General features: G+C 43.5%; 1 protein-coding gene across 3 annotated transcripts in view; it reads left to right on the top strand.

The window, feature by feature from the left end:
* LOC105487365 (coagulation factor XIII A chain) overlaps nucleotides 1-20,501 on the top strand; it is a 154,622-nt gene that overhangs the window by 92,715 nt on the left and 41,406 nt on the right. For all 3 annotated transcript variants that reach the window (XM_011750816.3, XM_011750819.3, XM_011750818.3), the window contains 2 exons: nucleotides 14,042-14,145; nucleotides 15,492-15,580. In XM_011750816.3, coding sequence (XP_011749118.1) covers nucleotides 14,042-14,145; nucleotides 15,492-15,580 — 193 coding nt within the window. The remainder of the gene's footprint in view (nucleotides 1-14,041; nucleotides 14,146-15,491; nucleotides 15,581-20,501) is intronic.

Below are 20,501 nucleotides of genomic sequence, written 5' to 3' on the forward strand. Positions count from 1 at the left end.
CTTTCATTGAGATATAGAAATGGACGTAAAGCTGAAATTGTTCCCCAAAACCAGCGGTGGGGTTCTCTCACTGCCCTGAACCGCTTTACCACAAACTGGCTAGAGGGAGCTTAAGATCCCAGGGAATTCCATTTTTCCTTGAGACCCCCTAAGTCCAAATCAATACACTAAGAAGAAAGGAAAAAAATCCTAAGAGTTTAAATATAAATAATTTTTATCAAGGTCTGTGTGGGAGGAAATTGGAGCATAAGTGCCTCTGCGGTCAGACATTGAGCTAGGTAGAACTTCTAAGCCAAAAATGAGTCTCATGCACAAATAATAAAGCTAAAACACACTGTCTGTTTTAAAAGCATCCAAATGGGGATGGTAGGAAGTTATAAGTTCAAAAAGTTAGAAGTGCCTGAACTTCCTTGTGTTATAGGAATGGATCACAGTTGTAGGAGCAGTACTAACTCACCAGCAGAGGCACACATTCATTGGAGAATGTTGAAATGAAATTGCTGAATGAGTAGCAAAGTGCTACCATGAATTAAAAATAGTACGGTTCATTGGAAGGGAATGAGCTAAGCCATAGTAAGCTGGAGGGCACATGTAAGACAAAACCTTGTCTCTGTAAATTGAACAGAAATATAAAGAACGCTTTAAGCCTACAGAATTATAATATCTCAGCCCTGCATGTATATGGAATGACAAAACAGACCAAAATAGTTACCCAAAAACTCGTTGCAATTGTTAAAAATGACAAAAAGATAGTTATTTGGCATTCTCCATATCTTTTCCTTACACACACACAAACACACACACACAGCCTTTGTAGTTAAGTGCAGTTCAAAGTTATCCTTCCCAGCTCTTTGACAGATACCTCCCATCATCAAATAAGTCCCTATGGGGCACTCCAACAAATAACCCCACAGGCCCTAAACAGAATTAATACAAAATTGTGAAGCTAGATCTTGCTCTTGGTACCCTGTCCTCTTCAATCAGGTCCCTGCTCCAAATTACTTCCCCTTTCCCTGACACCGTTTGTTCCTTTGTTGCCTTACTCAAATACCCCATCACCCTGGGACTGTACTTCCTGGCCTGGGACTCCCCACCCACCTTCCACTGCAGACCACTGCCCGAGACTTCTCTTCCCTTCCTTTGCCTGTCTTGTAGTAGGTTTTCAACGCATGATGCCTGATCAGATGCTCTGACTTACTGCGGGGCTGAGGCCAGCACAACTCAGGACGTTCCCAGACCATGAAGCACAGGGATTAAAGGGCTCAGTGGGATGTGAGGCCAAGGTTTGGCTCTGTTACTGCCCAAGCTGTGTGACCTTGGGCAAGGCACAACCTCTCTGTGCCTCTTTTCTCCTCTAAAGCGAAGAGAACAATATTCCCTGCTTCACTCAGCACAGAGCCGAGCATAACAGGTGCCTAATGAACGTTAGCTGCTATTATTGCCTTCATTATTAGTCACACAGCTGGAATTTCTTGGAGGCAATATGTTTCCATCAACCCAAGTACATCAAAGTGGTCAGAAAAAGAGGGATGCCCAGTGTCCTAAGATGACTTCACTATTTCTGTTACATTGGGGTACTTTTAATGAAGAAGCGGACACTTCGCCTCACCAGTGCAAACACCCATGCACCTTAGAAGTTATAGGTGGTCCAGGAAAATAAGAGTACGGCTAAGACCCTCCTGGATTGAGGAAGCTGGCGATGGCTGTCCCCAGACATGTCAGCCAGGGCATGATCGCCACAGTCACACCCCTCTGTCAAGCTCTGGCTTGGGCAGCTACTTGCTGTGTGGCTTTGAGAAAATGATTTCACTTCTCTGAGCTTCATTTTCTTCATCAGTAGAATGAAAGTAATCTTAGTAGTTACCATTTCCTGATGGGGTGGCTATAGTGATTAAATCAGGTCGTCCAGGTAGAGTGCTTACCATAGAGGTGGGCCTGATGCTGATTCAGTTAGTAAGAAGCAGGGGCTGCCTGAGCATTAGGGCTGGTGAGGAAAGGTGAAGGTGAGGGTGAGCATGGAGGCTAAACAGGGGCTGAGGTGGGGGTAGGAATGATTTGCTAGGCACCAGCTGACCTCTGTGAGGTCAGGCTGGCAACACGTGGCCTGATGGATTTCCTAGCAAGGATCTCAGGAGCCACTGGCCTCATACTTACCTCCCTCCACAGGCTCTGGTCAGACACACCCACCTCAACCTGTCTTCCCCGCTCGTGGCTGGTATGTGGCTGGGGCCCCTCTCCTCTCCAAGTAAAGGAGACCTGAGAATTATCTTTCATCCTCCACCATCTATTTTTTCTTCAACACTCAGGTCCCAGTGGTCCACATTTTGTGATGAATCAATTTGTCCAGTTAGGTCTTGGTGACTCAGGATGTCCTCTTCTCCATGACTCAGCCAAAGCTCATCCTGCCAAATCCAGAAATCAGCCAGTAGGGAGGCTCAGAGGAAGACTTCGTACAAGAGGGTGTATTCTGCTCGCCACACTCCAGAGCCAGGAGTGACAAGTTTGGCTCTGTCTCTTGCTGTGACCCTTCTCACCTTATTACTGCAGACCATCAAGGACAGGCTGCTTCCTGGTTTGCCACCTTAGGTCCCCTGCATGAAGGAGGTTTCCCTCCAAGAGGGAGCCTCACCTCAGGGGGGCTACAGTTTTGCAAAGAATGGCCCCACTGTTGACACCAACAGAAGCCATGGTCTGGGCTCCTTAGCTGTTCAGGAGAAGGTTGGGGACTCAGGAACCTCAGAAGGGCACAGCGGGCAGAGTAATTAGATCCCAGGGTAGCAAATGAAACCCCAAGTGGGCAAATGCAAGGTAGCAGATCCCAGAAGGAGCAATTTTGGCCGCCTGTCCCCAGCGTGCTGATGAGTTCTGAATTATATGTAACCTCTGGGGGGAAGGCCACTAGGAATCACTGTGGACAGTTTAATGAAGACGCTTGCTCAATGTTTAGCTGCAGTGCAAACATCAAATAGGAATATGAGGGCTCAGTTAGGAGGGAGTCAGAGCTACTCAGAGGGGCAGGGGGACAGCAACGGTTTGGCCTCACCTTGGAAGAGCTCAACTTGATCACCTCATTATACAAAGGTCACAGTCAAAATGGAAACAATTTTAAAAGACAGAGATGGTGGCACTTACTAGGATCAAGAAAGATTTTTCAATGAAAGGCTTCCTTCCTTCTAAATGAAGAAGCCTCCCTGCGTTCTTTTGCTGGAGCGAATGTGGTCTGATAGGATGATTCTGGGTGAGGGTTGGTGTCCTCCTCTCAGCTTTTCCCCACCAGAATGCACCCATCCACAGGGGGAGCAGTGTCTGATCTATTTTCTTTTTGTTGTTTTGTCAGCCTGTAACAGTGTACAGGGCATAGAGCAAGCAATGAAGAAACAGAATTGGTTGGAAAAAAATTTTAATGCATAAAAACTCCATGCTGCAATGGGTGGTCTTAATCTATAAACAAAGCTTTTTCAAAGTATATTTTAGAGCAGAAATTAACCAGTTTTCACACCTGGGACACTGCCCTAATCAGTGTGTAATCCTAATTCTCATGCCCTCAGTACTCATATGGTGTTTTACACATTGTAGGTGCATTTTTGAAATTGAGACTGTTCTATACATTATTTTAGATGCTCTGTATGACTCATCTAGTTGGACTTTTATATTATAAAATTATCTTCAATTTTAATCACTGTCTGCAAAGCAGAAATGATCTAAACACGAATTCCAAATAAAATAGTATAGAAGAAAAAAATCAGAATATAGACCAAACTGCTTAAAGTGCTTAAGGGTTTGTAAAAATATCCCATAATGCATCGTGGTTGCCAATTCTGGACAGTTATCGAAGATGTTTATTTTCAAACATTTTCTTGTTAACTGTATTTCTGGCCAAATTGGTTTTAGGAAAATCACTTGGAGTTAGACCATGAGCCTTATCTTTAGAGCACTGAGAATATACACTGAAGGCACATAATAGTGTTGGAAAAAAACATTATTTGCCACCTTCAAAGAATAAAACTTCAAAGAATAAAAGTAGCTCATGTTCACAAAATACTTTTTTTTTTTTTGCAATGCCCTGATTTAAGTGCTGACATGTATCAATTTACTTCTACCTCTTAACAGCATGTTAAGGTAATTACTGTTATTGACACAGTAACTTAACCAAGGCCCCTGCCAATAAGTGGCAGAACCTGAATTACAAACCTAAGGGGGCTGACCCCAGAGCCCACTCTTTTTAAAATAACGTCCTTATTGACCAGGCATGGTGGTTCACATCTATAACCCAAGCACTTTGGGAGGCTGACGCGGGAGGATCACTTGAGATCAGGAGTTCGAGATCAGCCTGACCAGCATGGTGATGATACCCTGTCTCTACTAAAATTACAAAAAAATTAGCTGGGCATGGTGGTGCATGCCTGTAATCCCAGCTACTTGGGAGGCTGAGGCAGGAGAATTGCTTGAACCTGGGAGACAGAGGTTGCAGTGAGCCAAGATCATGTCACTGTATTCCTTTAGCCTGGGTGACAGAGTGAGACTAGGTCTCAAAATAAATAAATAAATAAATAAAAATAATTAACATCCTTATTAAAATATACTTCACAGCCTGGCACAGTGGTTCACGCCTGTAATCCCAGCAATTTAGGAGGCTGAGGCAGGTGGATTACAAGGTCAGGAGATTGAGATCATCCTGGCTAACACAGCAAAATCCCGTCTCTACTAAAAACACACAAAAAATTAGCCAGGCATGGTGGCAGGCACCTGCGGTCCCAGCTACTCGGGAGGCTGAGGCAGGAGAATGGCGTGAACCTGGCGGAGCTTGCAGTGAGCCAAGATCACGCCACTGCACTCCGGCCTGGGCAACAGAGCGAGACTGCATCTCAAAATAAATAAATAAATAAATTAATTAATTAAATTAATAAATAAATGTGTGTGTGTGTATATATATGTGTATATATATATTTCACATACTACAAAATTCACTCCTTTAAAGTACACAATTCCATAATTTTTAGTATGTTTTTATTTATGTATTATTATTATTATTATTATTTTGAGACAGGGTGTCTGTCACCCAAGCTGCAATGGCAAGATCATGACTCACTGCAGCCTTGACCTCCCAGGCTCAAGCAATCTTCCCATCTCAGCTTCCCTAGCAGCTGGGACTACAGGCACACCCACCACACCTGGCTAATTAAAAAAATTTTTTTTGTAGAGACGAGATCTCACTATGTTGCACAGGCTGGTCTTGAACTCCTGACCTCAAGAGATTCTCCTGCCTCAGCCTCCCAAAGTGCTGAGATTACGGGCATGAGCCATGGCACTGGGCCATTTTTAGTATATTTGTGGTCTTCTATAACCATCATTATCATCAGATTCCAGAACATTTTCTGTCCCCTTTGCCATACCTATTAGCAGTCACTCCCCATTTCTCCAACTCTGGCAACCTCGAATCTACTTTCTCTCTCTATGGATTTGCCTGTTCTAATCATTTCCTATAAATGGAATCAGGTAATATGTGACCTTTTGTGTCTGGCTTCCTTCACTTAGCCTAACGTGTTCAAGGTTCGTCCGTGTTGTAGCACGTATCAGTACCTCATTCCCTTTCATTGATGAATACTATTTCATTGGGTGGATAAACCAGATTTTATTTATCCATTCATCCATTGTACATTTGGGTTGTTTCCATTTTTGGCTTTCATGAATAATGTTGTCATGAACATTCAGGTAAAAGTTTTTGTGTGAACATACGTTTTTTAGTTCTCATGGGCATATATTTAGAGTGGAATTTCTGGGTTGTATGGTAACTCTATGTTTAATTTCTTTTGGTGAAGTGCCAAACTGTTTTCCAAAGCCGCTACTCCATTCTGTATTCCCACTAGCAATACACAAAAGTTCCAACTTCATATTCTTGCAAATGACTTTTCTGTTTTTTCTTACTATTATTATAGCCATCCTAATGGGTGTGGAAGTTTTTTAACCCTCTTCAATAATCATGGAGATAATTGTACAGAATTTATTATAGAAACTTTTTTATACATTAGAGTTATACAAACAAATACTCTCAAAATTCAACATTTTCTTCATGTTCAGTCAGGATATTAATTCCTGGCTTGCTATGCCAGAGTGGTAAAATGGGGTAGGGTTTCATTTTCAAATGAACCCAGCAGAGGGAACCCAGACGTGCTCAGAAAGGACTTTGTGGATGGAAACTCATTCAGTACTCCTGTAGTGTGTATGTGAGTGAGGACATCTGGACCGGTGTCCAGCCAGGATGCCGTGGTAGAACTGCATTTAGGGTTGGTGTCCTTTCTGATGGGTTGCAACATCCATTTGGTTCATGCCTGTGTCTGAGCACTTATTAATGGTTCTGACTACCACTCCTACTACACATACACCTCATAGTTTCATGGTGAGAGTTACAGCGCCTCTCAAAGTGCACCCTGCCATCTGCGACCCCCTCCATCCAGGTCTCTTGTGCTGTATTTAAACTGTGACTTCTCAATGAGACTTGTAAAACCCCTTGCCCTCACAGGACAAGCAAGAACAAACACATTCATTTATTCTTTTTTCTTGGCGGCCAATTGATTCCTACAACAACATCCTTTACTGAGCTGGGATGCCTACTATGGCGCTCTCCATTTATCTCCCGTATAGCATTGCTATGCAAATGAGGCCATTCATGACTGGCTACGCAGGGTTTCTTCAGGTGGCTCCCAGCCAGAGGGAACTGAAGCAGCTGAGCCTCAGAGAGGACAGGGGCACTGGCCTGGTCTCCACCTGACTGGACTGCTGGCCTTTGACGTGACGCCAGTGAACATCCAAATGCCCCTTGCTGGTTTCAGCACTCCAACAGCCTCAAACAATGAACAGCTGCGTTCTAAAATAGTGTCATGCTCCCAGCTCCATCAAAGATTCCTGCAGCATGCCTCCTTTCCTCTGAATAACTCCTTTCTGTCATCTTCCTTCATTATATTTCCTAACTGACAAGTTTTTTTCTCAGTCCAGGCTTTCATTTCCACTTTGAAACGTCTTGTTAGACAAGCCTCAGAGTCCACTAAATTGTTCCCACTTCTTTCCAACAACTCCCACCCCATCCTATCCCCACTGCCCCTGATATGGCCAGAGCTTAATAACCCCAGGATGTCCTGTCATTATTGTCAACAATATTGTTGTCTGTATTCAGAGTGTATTAGCAGAACCAGAGAGGTAGGGCTACACCCATCTGCTACAAATACACAAATGACTTGCAAGACAGTGCCTTTCTTTCACCCCCTGCCAGTTTCGCTATAAAAGAATTCAAACCCTTGGTTTACAGTTGAAGCTGGTCCAAGACATCTCCTCCGGGACTTTCTCTTGATCTTATTTGTGCTCTCCCCTGAGCCCTAATAAAGCTGCACAAACAAAATTACAAGCCCATATCTCTTTCTTCCCTTTTAAGAACTCCTTTTCTCTGAAACCTTTCTGGACAGATTGTGAATGAGATGACCCTGTGGACTATTTAAGCAGTTAGCAAAGTTAAGGGCAGTAAAGGACTCGTTGTTTAAATTAACCACTTTATTTTCTTCAAACACAGCACCGTGAAGCCCACGTTGGCCTCAGCTGTGTTCTCTGTCCAGCTCTTCACCACCCCATGGGCTCCTATGCCTCTGGATATGACGTTAGCCAGAACCAAGACAGATTTTCAGATAACTGCAGTCAGTGTTGGCTGGGACTGTTGTCCCATCTTAATGCTCAGAGTCCTCTTCCAAACTCGTTCAGGTTCGTGAAAGAATTCAGTTCCTTGCAGCTGTAGAACTCATAGATTCTTCTCTCTTCTTTGAAGCCAGCAGGATAATGTCTCTACTGCATTGAATCCCTGACTAGCTCTGTCTCTGGTCTCTAGACAGACTTAACGGGCTCATCTGAGGAGGCCAGACCCACCTGATCATCTCCCTTTCAACGAACTCAAAGTCAACAGATTAGTAAACTTCATTACTTCTGCAAAATCCTCCTTGACACATAAAGTAACATAGTCACAAGAGTACTAGATTTCACCTACACTGAGGGGGGAAAATTATACAAAAGGAAGGGTAGTGGGAGTCATTTAAAATTCTGCTCTGCATGTGATTTTGAAACACTAATATGCCATGGACATCTTTCCTGCCTAGCCAATATAGATCTGCATTTTTATGGCTGAAGAGCATTCTATTCTGTGTTTCAAAATACTCGATCACATATTGGACAATTAGGCTGCTTCCAATTTCCCTTTCTTACATCGTGATGAACATTCTTACATAACACACTTGTCTTCGCATTTGTGTGATTATTTCCTGTGCACAAATTCAAAGCACATGGATCTACTGAATCACAAGATAAACTATGACGTCCCATGTAGGGTCCCCTGGCAGGGGACGGTGCTGCTGTTCTAGTGAAGTACCGCCTTTGGTGAAGATTCTCTGAGTCCTTTGCACAAATACTGCTGAATTATTAGCATCCTTGAAAGGAGCTCTAAAAATTACTAGCTGTCACTGCACGGAACACACAGGAAGAGACATGAAGCAGAGATGCGTTCTTCACTTGTCATCTGCATCGTTATCCTCCCAAAAGGTTGTTCTCATCTTGATTAAACAAGTCTCAATGAAATGAGGCCTCTATTTTCATTTATATGGAAAGAGGCAACAAGGAGATTTAGAATTTTTACTTTAAAGGGACACGGTACATTTGACTGTATAGTGAGAACTCAAGTTTCAAATGAAGGCTCTGAGAACTAGAAAACCATGAATGTTAAAGAGAAACAAACAAGCAAAGGTTTACTAAGACCTTCCTTGCTAGATGTCCTCATGATTTATTTAGCCAACACTTAGTGGGCACCTCCTAATGACTGGGCTCTGCTCTAGTGCTGGAGATGTGGAGAAGAATGAGACCAGCAGAGCCCCCAAAGTGGATTTATGCACTCTACAAATGCATAATGAAATTGCAAGATGAAAACGGAAAAACTATTATGGATCTAGATAAAGAAGCTTTAGAATAAAAAGTAGCTTTTCAGGAATCAGTTGATATTTTCCAACCTGGAGAATCAGTAGATGAAATTAGGAAAAGTCTGTATGGAAGGAATAAGTATTTGAGATCAAATATACAACATGGTGGCTATAGTTCATTATACTATACTATATATTTCAAAATTGCCAGGAGAGTAAATTTCAAATGTTCTCACTACAGAAATAAATATGGGAGGTAACTGATATGTTATTAACTTAATTTAATTATCCCACAATGAGAGTTGATATTATATATATATATTCATATATAAAATCATCACTTTGTACCCCATAGTATATACAATTAAACAATAATTATGTGTCTATTTAAAAAAAATAAGGACATGTTAAGGAAGTTTTCCAACACAAAGGGAAATGACACTACTGTATATCGAAATTTAGATCCTCTGACACGTGCGAATTGTAGCAAAAATGCTAAATATCTGGGTAAAATGCCCATGCCTGTAATTCCAGCACTTTAAAAGACTGGGGCAGGAGGATGGCTTGAGGCCAGGAGTTCAAGATCAACCTAGGCAACATGAGACTCTGTCTCAAGAAAACAAAACAAAACGAAAAATAGGAAAAGAAATGTCTGTAAACATTAGTCCCTTTCATGGAGGAACTTGGAATATAAAAACTAAGCATCCTTAAATAGAATTGTGTAATGTCAGCCAAATGGAAACTCTTGAAGCATGGGTAACTTAGGACACAATTCCTAGTCATTCCTGAGTGGAGAGGATTGCATGGTGAAAGAGATCCCCATGGCTGTGGAGGTAGCACCCTCTCATTCTGTTCATGGCCTGTCTGGGAGCTGAGCCATTAGCTTTCCACCCACTGATGGAGGCCCAGCCCCACTGGGAGCATTTGCTTCCTCCCCACCTCACCCACTGCCTGCAAGTTCCTGACCCTGTTATGAAACTCCCACCCTAAATACACAGATAACGTCTCAGCTGTGAGTGAAACTAGACGAGATCACGTGTAACTAATTAGATGTTAGAGTGAGAGAAAAGAAACTTTTCCTTGGGTCCTGGTCATTTGAAAAGAAATATTATCCTCAAAGAAAAGTCTTTACTTGAGATCTGAAGTGCAAAGCATATTTATCTTGTTCCAGGCTAACCTTGCCAAGGAGATTTGAATTTAAATAAGGCTATTCTGGAGCCTATTAATCTAGGGTGATGGTGTAGCAGTGAAAGCCAGGATCGCTAAACACCTCGGGTTGTATAGGAAGCAAGATGGGGTCCATTCAGGGTTGCAACTGTTTTATTGCTGTTTTTCCCTGGGTCCCTCTGCCTGATGGGGCACCCTTCACTGTTCTGAAGAGAGGCTAGCAGAGTCATTGTCTGACATGCAGAGTGACCTTCCTTGCAGCTTCCAAGCAAAGATGGAGGCTCTCTGGAGGGAACTGGCCCCATGTTCCTGCTCAGAGACCTCCACAACTTCACCCTAATCCACATCTGTACCCTTCTCTCCCTGCAGAAGGGTCTGCTTCCCACACTTTCCCAGGGTGTGCTCTCAGCCTCATCCTCTTGCACCCTTGGTATTTGAGCTCCCTTTTAGTCCCACTCTGTCTACCAGTTCTTCCTCCATGAACATGCCTCAGTCTCTTCTAACTTAAAAATAACCAAAACGGCCTTTCCTGCATTACATTACACGCTAGACACTGCCTTATCTTTTCTTCTCTCTTACAACCTAGATCACTCTTTTTCTTTTTTTTTTTTAGACAGGGTCTCACTCTGTCTTCCAGGATGGAGTGCAGTGGTACAATCATGGCTCACAGAAGCCTTGATCTCCTGGGCTCAAGTGATCCTCCCACTCAGCCCCTCAAGTAGCTGAGACTACAGGTCAGCTAACTTTTGTATCTTTAGTAGAGACAGGGTTTCACCATGCTGCCCAGGATGGTCCCAAACTCCTGGGCTCATGCAATTCTCCTGCCTCAGCCTCCTAAAATGCTGGGATTACTGGTGTGAGCCACTGGGCCCAGCCTCTAGGTCACTCTTAAGGAAGAACCTACCTCTTTCTTCCCTCCTCTTCTTTCCCTCCTCATTCATCAACTGGTTTTGCCCAACCCTCCTCCACCACCCACCAATACTCCCACATCTCCTCCTCCTCTTCATCTAATCCAGAGCATCACAAGTGTAGACAAAAATGCCTCTTAGACCTCATCTCCTGGATTTTCCACAGGCACTCAAGCTCATCCTGTCCAGAATTGAGCTGGTCACCCACCCATCACACCAGTCCCAACACAGACTTTCTTTTCTTCCTTTTGTATTCACAGTCTTGGTAAAGAAAACCATCATACTCCTTGGACAGGCAAAAGTCTTCCCCAACTCATCCAAGTCCCCTCACATCTCCCTAAACCTGTGGGTTGTACCTCCCAATGGCTTCTCTCCCTCTCCATTGTGGTGGCCACCTGAGTGCCTTTCTGGTCCACTGTAGACTATTGCAGTTCTTCAGGGGTGGGGGACAGCAGGGGAGGACTCAGCTCAATCTCTAGTCTTGCTTCTCCATCCATCTTCCATGAACAGAGATTTGCAAATTTATCTCTTCTTAAATTATTCCAATGGCTTTTCATTGCCTAAGAATAAAGCACGAATGTTTAATTTGATATCAAAGGATTTCACAATCTTATCCTCACCTATATCATAGCTCAGTGTTGAAGAGTATGGATTTCAGAGCTCTATCACTAACTAGCTGTGTGACCTCAGCAAGTTTCTTAGCCTTCCTGGGTTTCAACTTCCTCCCCTATAAACTGAGGGTAATTATAACAGTACTGAATTTTTTTTTTTTTTTTTTTTTTTTTTTTTTTTTTTTTTTTTTTAGACAGTCTTGCTCTGTCACCCAGGCTGGAGTGCAGGGGCACAATTTCAGCTCACTGCAAGCTCCGCCTCCCGGGTTCACGCCATTCTCCTGCCTCAGTTTCCTGAGTAGCTGGAACCACAGGCACCCGCCATCACACTCGGCTAATTTTTTATATTTTTAGTAGAGACGGGGTTTCACCGTGTCAGCCAGGATGGTCTCGATCTCCTGACCTTGTGATCCACCCACCTCGGCCTCCCAAAGTGCTGGGATTACAGGCGTGAGCCACTGCGCCCAGCCAATAGTACTGTTCTTATAGGGTGCTAGGGACATCAGATGTGTTAATATCCATGAGGGTTTTAGAACAGCACTTGGCACTAAGGAAGTGTTATATGTATTTGTTAGTTCCGTGCATTGTCTGCCATCACTGTTCTCCTCCTATGCACTTGAATATTCAGACATGCTATGCTCCAGTCACAACAGACAGCAGACAGTTCCCCAAACACACCATGGTGGCTATTTCATGCCACTGCAACTTTGTTCTTCCTCCTTTTATTGACCTCCTAAACTCCCATTTATCTTTCAACCCTCAGCTCAAATATCACTTCCCAAATATCTGGAGACTTTGCTCCACTGAGACTCCGTGGCACCCCAAATGAACTCCCGTTTTACCACGGATCATTTAAATTAATTATTTTTCAAAGTCTGAGAGTTACCGTTTTTGAGCACTTATCACATGCCAGTCCCTGTTCAAAATACGTGTATTAGCTTATTTAAGCCTCACGGCAAACCTATGACAGTTTTGATAATTGGTTTACAGGTTTGTCATTTCTCCTAGATTGTGAGGGTCTTTATGGGTAAGAATCTATGTTTTGATCATCTTTGAATCTCCAGCACCTAGCAAGGTGCCTGGTGTATAGTGGGTACATAGTGAAATTAATATCTCTTGAGCCAATCAGAAATGGGCTGCACTCAGAGAAAGATGGGAGCATGGGGAAACAAGTGACACTGAAGGGCATCTAGGGAAGGGACCCATGGTAGTTGAACCTGAAATTCATCAGTGCCATAAACAAAGACTGCAGTAACTACCTCACCACATTATTAAATCTTTATTACTATACGAACATTTTCTATAGTGCTGAGGGGTTAATGTGCTCTCATTTAATTCCGTACTGTCGTATAATTTCAGGTCTTTCCAAGGACATAATAATACAATTCATGCTGACATTTTATTCCATGCTTTTGCTTCCAGGGTCATATTCAGAGTCCTGAGAAGTTTTCCGTGGCCCTTAGCCCCTGGGTTTCCCACCTTTAATAAAGGGTAAAGAGATATTCACCCTGACAACCTATTCTTCTTGTTGGACATGAGATGGAAATTGTAGAAAATTATAGTCAGGGATCATTGTTATAGTTTCTATGGTAATGGTCTAAGACCATAAACACAAGTATTTATTGCTTAATTACTACAAAGGAATATGCTTTTTCCAAATAGGAACTATATTAAAAAGTTCAAAATAAATATTTCAGTTTTGGTTAACTTTTCTTCCCTACTCCTTCGGTACGTAGTAAGTTCTGTTTCATTAGTCAGCAGAGAATGGTTGAGATTAAAACTGTTTGATGCACTGATTCAAATATCTTTGGGTGGCCTTAAAGCTGCTCTTAGGAGGGGGAAAGAGACATCCAGCCATATGAGTGTCCCTAGGGATGCCAATGAGAAACAATCTGCCCAGAAAACCCAAGTCTAGAGCCTCAGGATCTCTCCAGGAGCTCCCAGATTTGGCTTAAACTATTCTAGTAATCTGTAGACAGCATATGCACAGGATTTGGGGGTCACTTCTTTATTTATTTTTTATTTTATTTATTTTTATTTTTATTTATTTATTTATTTTGAGACAGAGTCTCTCCTTCTGTCACCAGGCTGGAGTGCAGTGGCGCAATCTCGGCTCACCGTAACCTCCACATCCCGGGTTCCGGTGATTCTCCTGCCTCAGCCTCCCAAGTAGCTGGGATTACAGGCGTGCCACCACACCCAACTAATTTTTGTATTTTTAGTAGAGATGGGGTTTCACCATGTTGGCCAGGATGGTCTTGATCTCTTGACCTCGTAGACCCACCTGCCTTGGCCTCCCAAATTGCTGGGTTTACAAGCATGAGCCCCTGCGCCTGGCCACGGCTTCTTGATCTCTTGGAGCATTGGGTGTGAAGGGAAGTTTAACCTCTCTGGGCTTGTGTTTTCTAAGGAACTACCACTGCTGGAATGAAGCATGGATGACAAGGCCTGACCTTCCTGTCGGATTTGGAGGCTGGCAAGCTGTGGACAGCACCCCCCAGGAAAATAGCGATGGTAAAATTGTGTCCTCCCTCCGGGAAATGCTTCATTGCTGATCTTTATTTTGCTTTTATGCTTGCATTTGGTGTGTGGGAACCACGCCCGTTGGGAGCCAACATCTGAAGTGTGCTTCCTGGGCACATGCGCAGTATTAGCTACCTTCCAATCAGGTTTAATTTCATTTCAATAGTCAGCTTTACCCTGATTATTTTACAAATTTTAGAAAAAGAATATAAAACAACATATAATTCATCCATTCTTGCTTTGCTAAGCAGTTTCGAAGACAGGAGAGAAAATATCTGTAAGCATTTTTACTAGGCTATAAAACATACTTCAGCCCTTCATGGTATGCACGGATAAGATATAAAGCAGTAGAGAAAATAGAGAACTCGAAAAATAATTATAGATCATCCTTTAAATTGTTGTTTTTCCAGAACCTGGCCTCCTTTTATGTCGTGTGATTTCCTCCAAAGCTTGAGTATGTGGGGTATTTGTCTTCTAACTTGCCAACTATGCTAAGCAGCTGCAGCTCTGACCTCCCCCAGATTTTTACAAAGTCACATCATAAGCCTCCATCTCTCTTTAATATGATAATATAAAGAATCAGTAGACTGTGGATATTGTGGATATTATGTTTATTTCCTCAGGTGTTGATATATTGATGGGCACACACAGGCACATGCATAAACATTCGGTGCATATTCATAGTGAAACCATGTTATAATCCTAGACTTTAAGGAAGAAAGTTTAGCACTTTCTGGTGTTCTGGTATATATATCATGGGGACACTTTTGAGATGACTAATAGCAGCTGATCTCTTATTAACTATGGATAGGTGGTAAAAATTTAAAGGATTTTAGAAGAGTAACATGGGCCTTCTGACTTCCTACATGCACAGTGGGCATGGCCAAAATGAACAGGTAATGTCCAGATTCTCCAGTTAAACTTGACTTATGTTCATAATGTCCAAAAACAAAAGACAAAAAGCAAAACAAACAGCAACAGCAACACAACCACAGAGGACACGTCAACATTTCCAACATTTCAGATGCCACCTGAACAAGAGATAAATGCTGTGTAAGTCATCTGCTTGGCGTGAACACATCTGGGTATGTGTCTGTAGGTGGCCCAGTAGATGCAGGAATAGTGTTGCCTTGTATTTATTTCCATGGCTTCAATTTTTGGCATGAGGAAGCATAGCCAATGGATTCTCTTGAGCCTTGGAAAGAGTTTGGGCTAAATCATCAATGAAGTCGGGAACACTGGTCTCTACAGAGTCACCCTCAGTGCCATGCATCTTGCAGTATCTGGACAGAATTGGAGATGAGAAACTCACACCGCCCTTCCTCTGTGCAATGCAGGCATGTATCGGTGTGGCCCCGCCTCGGTTCAAGCCATCAAGCACGGCCACGTCTGCTTCCAATTTGATGCACCTTTTGTTTTTGCAGAGGTAAGCGGGAAGCTGGAAGAAAGTGCTGTTTTTCTTCCCAACTTCTTAACACATGAAAGAGTAAGCTAAAAGTTGTTGCTTCTAAGTTTTCCAGGTACATAGTATATGCTTCGTGTTGACAAAGGTAACTAGGCATTATTCTAACTTCCAGGCTATTAACGCTAAATGCAGTTCTTCTTTAACATTTTTCTTTCCTTAATGTTTTGGGATTCTTACTCCCAAAAGTAAATGCTTTACTAACATTAGCTTAGTTCTCTGCACCCATGAAGTAGGTATCAACTACTCTAGAGAAATTATATGACTAATGGATCTCTCAACTAACCATTGGTAGAGACGGGTCATGAATTGAAATTTCAGGACATGCTACTTCCCTCTGGGACTAGTCCAGCAATCCATGTAGGACAAAATCCACATACACACACCCAACCATGGTCTTACCCTGGCCTTTGCAATCTATGTTCTGCCATCCCACACCATCATCTGTGGCCAGGGAGGGAGGGTTGAGTTGCCAAAGGAGGAAGGGAACCTGGAGGCTGCTCTAAAAGAATACAACCCACCTACAGGGTTGATGTGAATGCCTGGGCAAAGGCTCTGCAATTTCAGAAGAACTAGGCAGGGACTGGAAGCAGAAGAGGCTGTTAAAGGATACTCAAGGAGAGTTCTGAAGATCAAATTAAATGTAAGAGATGTTGGGTAAAGGAGAAGGCTGGGCTGCCAGCCTTGGAAGACTTGAAAGACTGAGAGGCAGGACTTCCCTAGGGTATATTTGCACCAGTAAATACACTGAAATAATGTTGCTCACTTTGCCTACCTTTGGATGCTCTTAGCAACCCTCTAAAATTGTTAATATCATTCTTCCCATTTTACAGAAAAGAAAATCAAGGCAGAGAGTGGTTAAATGACTTTCTCACAACCATCTAGCTAATAAACAGCGGTGCTAAGATTTGAAGCCAGGTAGATACCTGAACGCATACTGGTAACCATTGCACTCTAGTACTCTGGGAGGAGTAAATAGTTACTATTAGTGTACACCAGGCACTGTACTGGGGGGAATTCTAAGGTTCAGGTCTTTAAGAAACATATTTCTACATGCCAGGTGACAGGGCACAAACACACCGAACATGAAATGACAACAATACCAGTGATGCTATGGAATTAATTGTCAGGTGGGCTGTGTAGAGGGCACAGATCTGCATTCATACTATGCGTGAGTTGAGAAGTAGAGGCCAAGAACTGAAGCAGGATGGCAAAGACCACAAGACACCGTCTAGGAAGGAAGGACGACCTGGGAACAGACAGTGAGGATGCCTGTGGCAGTGTTCCTAGACAGTAGGAGCAGGGAACTGTGGGACCACAGGCGAAGGAGGGATGATTAGGCAAAGGGATTAGAAAGCAGTCAGAGGATGGGAGGAGTACCAAGCAGGGGGTATGAGTTGAGCATCTGAATGCTGTGTGGGGGAAGTTGAAAGCTGTGATGACTCACTAGGATGCATCAGGGGTGTTGGAAGGTGGAGGCTGAAGGAACTCAGTGCGGGGGACCTCCCTGAGAAACTCGCTCCTTGTCCCTCCTGTAAGTGAGAGAGAGTTTTCACTGGGCAGGAACCTGGGAAAGGTGCTGGCAGCCTTGTGGAACACGGATTGGAGGGGTTGTTACAAAGTTGTAGGGAACATCTAGAGAGTTGATCACCCCTCCAAGCCAGAGATGGAAAGGGCCTGAGCTAGACAAATGGCAATAACGAGGAAACAAAGAGGCAGGACTGAGAAATATCATTATTTAGAAGGCAAAACGAGCATCAAAATTCGGACAGCAAGATCAGGAATTTGAAACATACAAAGACCAGTGTTCATCTCATCATACCTGCCATGACAGTTTATAGAAGCCTTTGGAGACCAAGCTCACTGGACTTGGAATTTTATCCCCTCGATTTCACTTTGGGATTTGAAGATTTCCACAAACCTCCCCAGCTGCCATTTGATAGTTTATGATGCTACGAGAGCCTCTTATGAGGAGATCACTCTGAAATCCACAAAGCCTTATATTCAGCTTTTTATTATGCTTTATTGCTGCAAAGAAGGAGAAGAAGGACCTCCCTCCACAAGTGAGCTGCCTAATAGCTGTAAATGCAAACACTTTTTGCTATTATTAAATATAGATCGGGGTGTTATGAATGTCATCAGGATTTGCCGATTATAATTACTCCTTTCTCACCCACTGCAGAGGCATGTCTGACAGAGGGTACAATTTGTTGCTTTGGCATGGGCTGAGCCATTTTTAAGAGATGTTTGAGCTGATGAAAAGTGTATGAGGAATCTTTTCTCAAGGGTGCCTGCAGTGGGACCCCATGGAGAGCGTCATGCGGGTTGACATGACTCAGGTTGGAGTCTGCATCTCTCTTTGCTCTCCCTCCTCCTTGCTGCGTCAGCTCGTCTTCTCTTCCCTCCCAGCATGCTGACTTTCTTGGTCATTCCTTACTCATTTCCGGGCTTGATCAAGCATCATGTTCATTGACTATTTTTTAGTTTTCCCAGGGCCTTGGTCTCCGTGAGTGAAAGCAGAGCCTAAAAAGAAGAGGGATATGCCTGGAAAATGTCTTACCTTCTGTTCCTTTTTTCTGTCCTCCTCCACTTTGGAAGTTCACTCTCCACATTTCTGGATTTCTGCCAGGGCTCGAAGCTTATTTCTCTTACCCCTCCCTTCCCATGCCCTCGCTGCTGCAGTGGGTTCCTGTAGATCTGAAGACCCATCTGCCTCTTCTCTCCCCAGCTCATGGTGGCCTAGGGCTTCCAAAGAGGTGAGAGGAAAGGAGAGCTGTTCTAAGTGTCTGAAGTCGTATTCCAAGATTCCGTGTTCACTAAGCCCTCAGGGGTTCTTAGTGAAGAACTCTCTCCTTCTTGCCAAAGATAACTCTTCTGTCCTAACTTCTCACTAACTCTGCTGACCTCTTTCACACCACTCCACCCCAAACTCACACACATACACACACACCTGTGCACACACACACACATGCATGCACGCACCCATATGCACCCACACATACACATACTCCTGCCTGCCCTCCCTGGCACTGAGATGATTTTGACAGGAGCAATAACTGGCTCCCTGGGACCACAGCAACCATCTCGTCGCTCAAGAAGCTAAGCCCTCCTCTGCTGTGGGTCAGCAGTTAGTTCTCTTATACAATAAGTGGAGATGTTTTCCTGTAGATTATTCATTCTCAATTCAAACTTGTTTATTTTGCTACTGTCTTATCAGATGCAGCCCATTTTTTGGCATCTCCTACTTGGCTGTAAAATAATCCTGTCATTTATTCAAATAGCATATAAAACTTTGAAATTATTTTAGCTTTCCTTCTTAACCTCCCTTATGCATCTTGCCAAAATTACCTTCCAAAAATTATCATAAATCCATCCACTTCTACAATCTCTGTCATTACCCTCTGAGCACTGTACAGCACTAAGCTCCATGAAGTTACCTCCTAACTCGTCTCCCTGATCCCCCTCTTGCTGCTTCTTTGTCTATTCTCCACAGATCACCAGAATTATTCTTTAAATGTAAACAAAAACTTCACACTCCTGCTCCAACCCTTCTAGTGGAGTTCTGCCACCCTTACAATAAAATTGAACGTAAATTCTTACAAGATTCCATGGCTTCCCTTCCACTTCATCCCTTGTTTATTTCCCTCCAGCCATACTGAGCTTTTTGCTCTTTGGAAAGCATCCACACATCCTCTTGGTTCCGCACTTTTGGACATATTGTTCCTTTTGCTAGGAAAGCTGCCCTCACTATCTTTCACTCTATGGAGGAAGAATGCTTTGCAGGCTTTGTTCCTCTCTGCACTCAAGTCTCTGCTCTGGTCACCTCTTCAAAGAGGCCTTCACTCACCCCACCCCACTCCACCTAAAATATCACCGTCTGCCCTGTTGTTTTCATCCTCCTACCTTAGTGTGTGTTCCATTTCTCCCTTCTAGCATATGAGCTCCATGAAGGTAGAAGCTGTTGTGTCTTCATTGCTGAGAGCAGGATCTAGGGTCCAGCACCAGGAAGGCCTCCTGGTCCAGGAGGGCATTCACTGCCTCCATGTGCCCTCTGAGAAGCAGCATTTTCTCTGCGGAGCATGCAGATGAGGTTATCTCCACTTGGGAACCAATGAACAAACCAAAGCAAACTCTGTCCAGGGTCCTGAAAGCAAGAGCACATCTCCGGCCTCAGTGGTGAAGAGCATATCTTCCACCACCTGTGGACAAATGTTCACATTCTATGGGCCCGGGTGGACCTTTGCAGAGAGCAGCCCCCAAGCCTCCTTCCCACTCCACCTGTGCTGAGAACCTATGGCCCCGACCAATGGTAGAAGCTACTATGTAGGAAGTGCCTGTACTTAAGAGGCAAGGGTTTGGTGTTGTGAAAAGAACACGCAATTTCATGCACCAATGCCCAGATTTTGTGTGACGATAACTTCTTCAAGTGTAGGGGTAGAAAAAGGTGATCACTAACATTATATTACATTCAGAAGAAGGAAGATAATTTAGCCTTAAACGTAGGGCTTTCACAAGTAGTACCAATCTATCCACCAGCCCTGCAAGGAAGGTAGGCTCAGAGAGATTCAATAACTCATCCAAAGCCACACAGCCTAAGTCCAATATTCCTTACCATACACTCTGAACTTAGCTACTGTTCTACCCCAGAGAGTCAATTGATTTTGGGTGGGGCCAATCATGATGCTTTTTTAAGCTCCTAGATGATTTTCTAGTACAGCCAGAATAGAGGAACGTTCCACTACAGGCTGAAACCAAAAAGAAAGCTTTCTAATGTCACTTGGAAAGAATAATTTCCCTCCACATACCACCCCAACATACATATACAGAAACCACCCCATACTGGTGTTTCCCCTCTCCTTTCTCAACAAAGGACAGTGCTGTTGAT

Source organism: Macaca nemestrina, chromosome 5, assembly GCF_043159975.1.
Source record: "Macaca nemestrina isolate mMacNem1 chromosome 5, mMacNem.hap1, whole genome shotgun sequence".
NCBI lineage: Eukaryota > Metazoa > Chordata > Mammalia > Primates > Cercopithecidae > Macaca > Macaca nemestrina.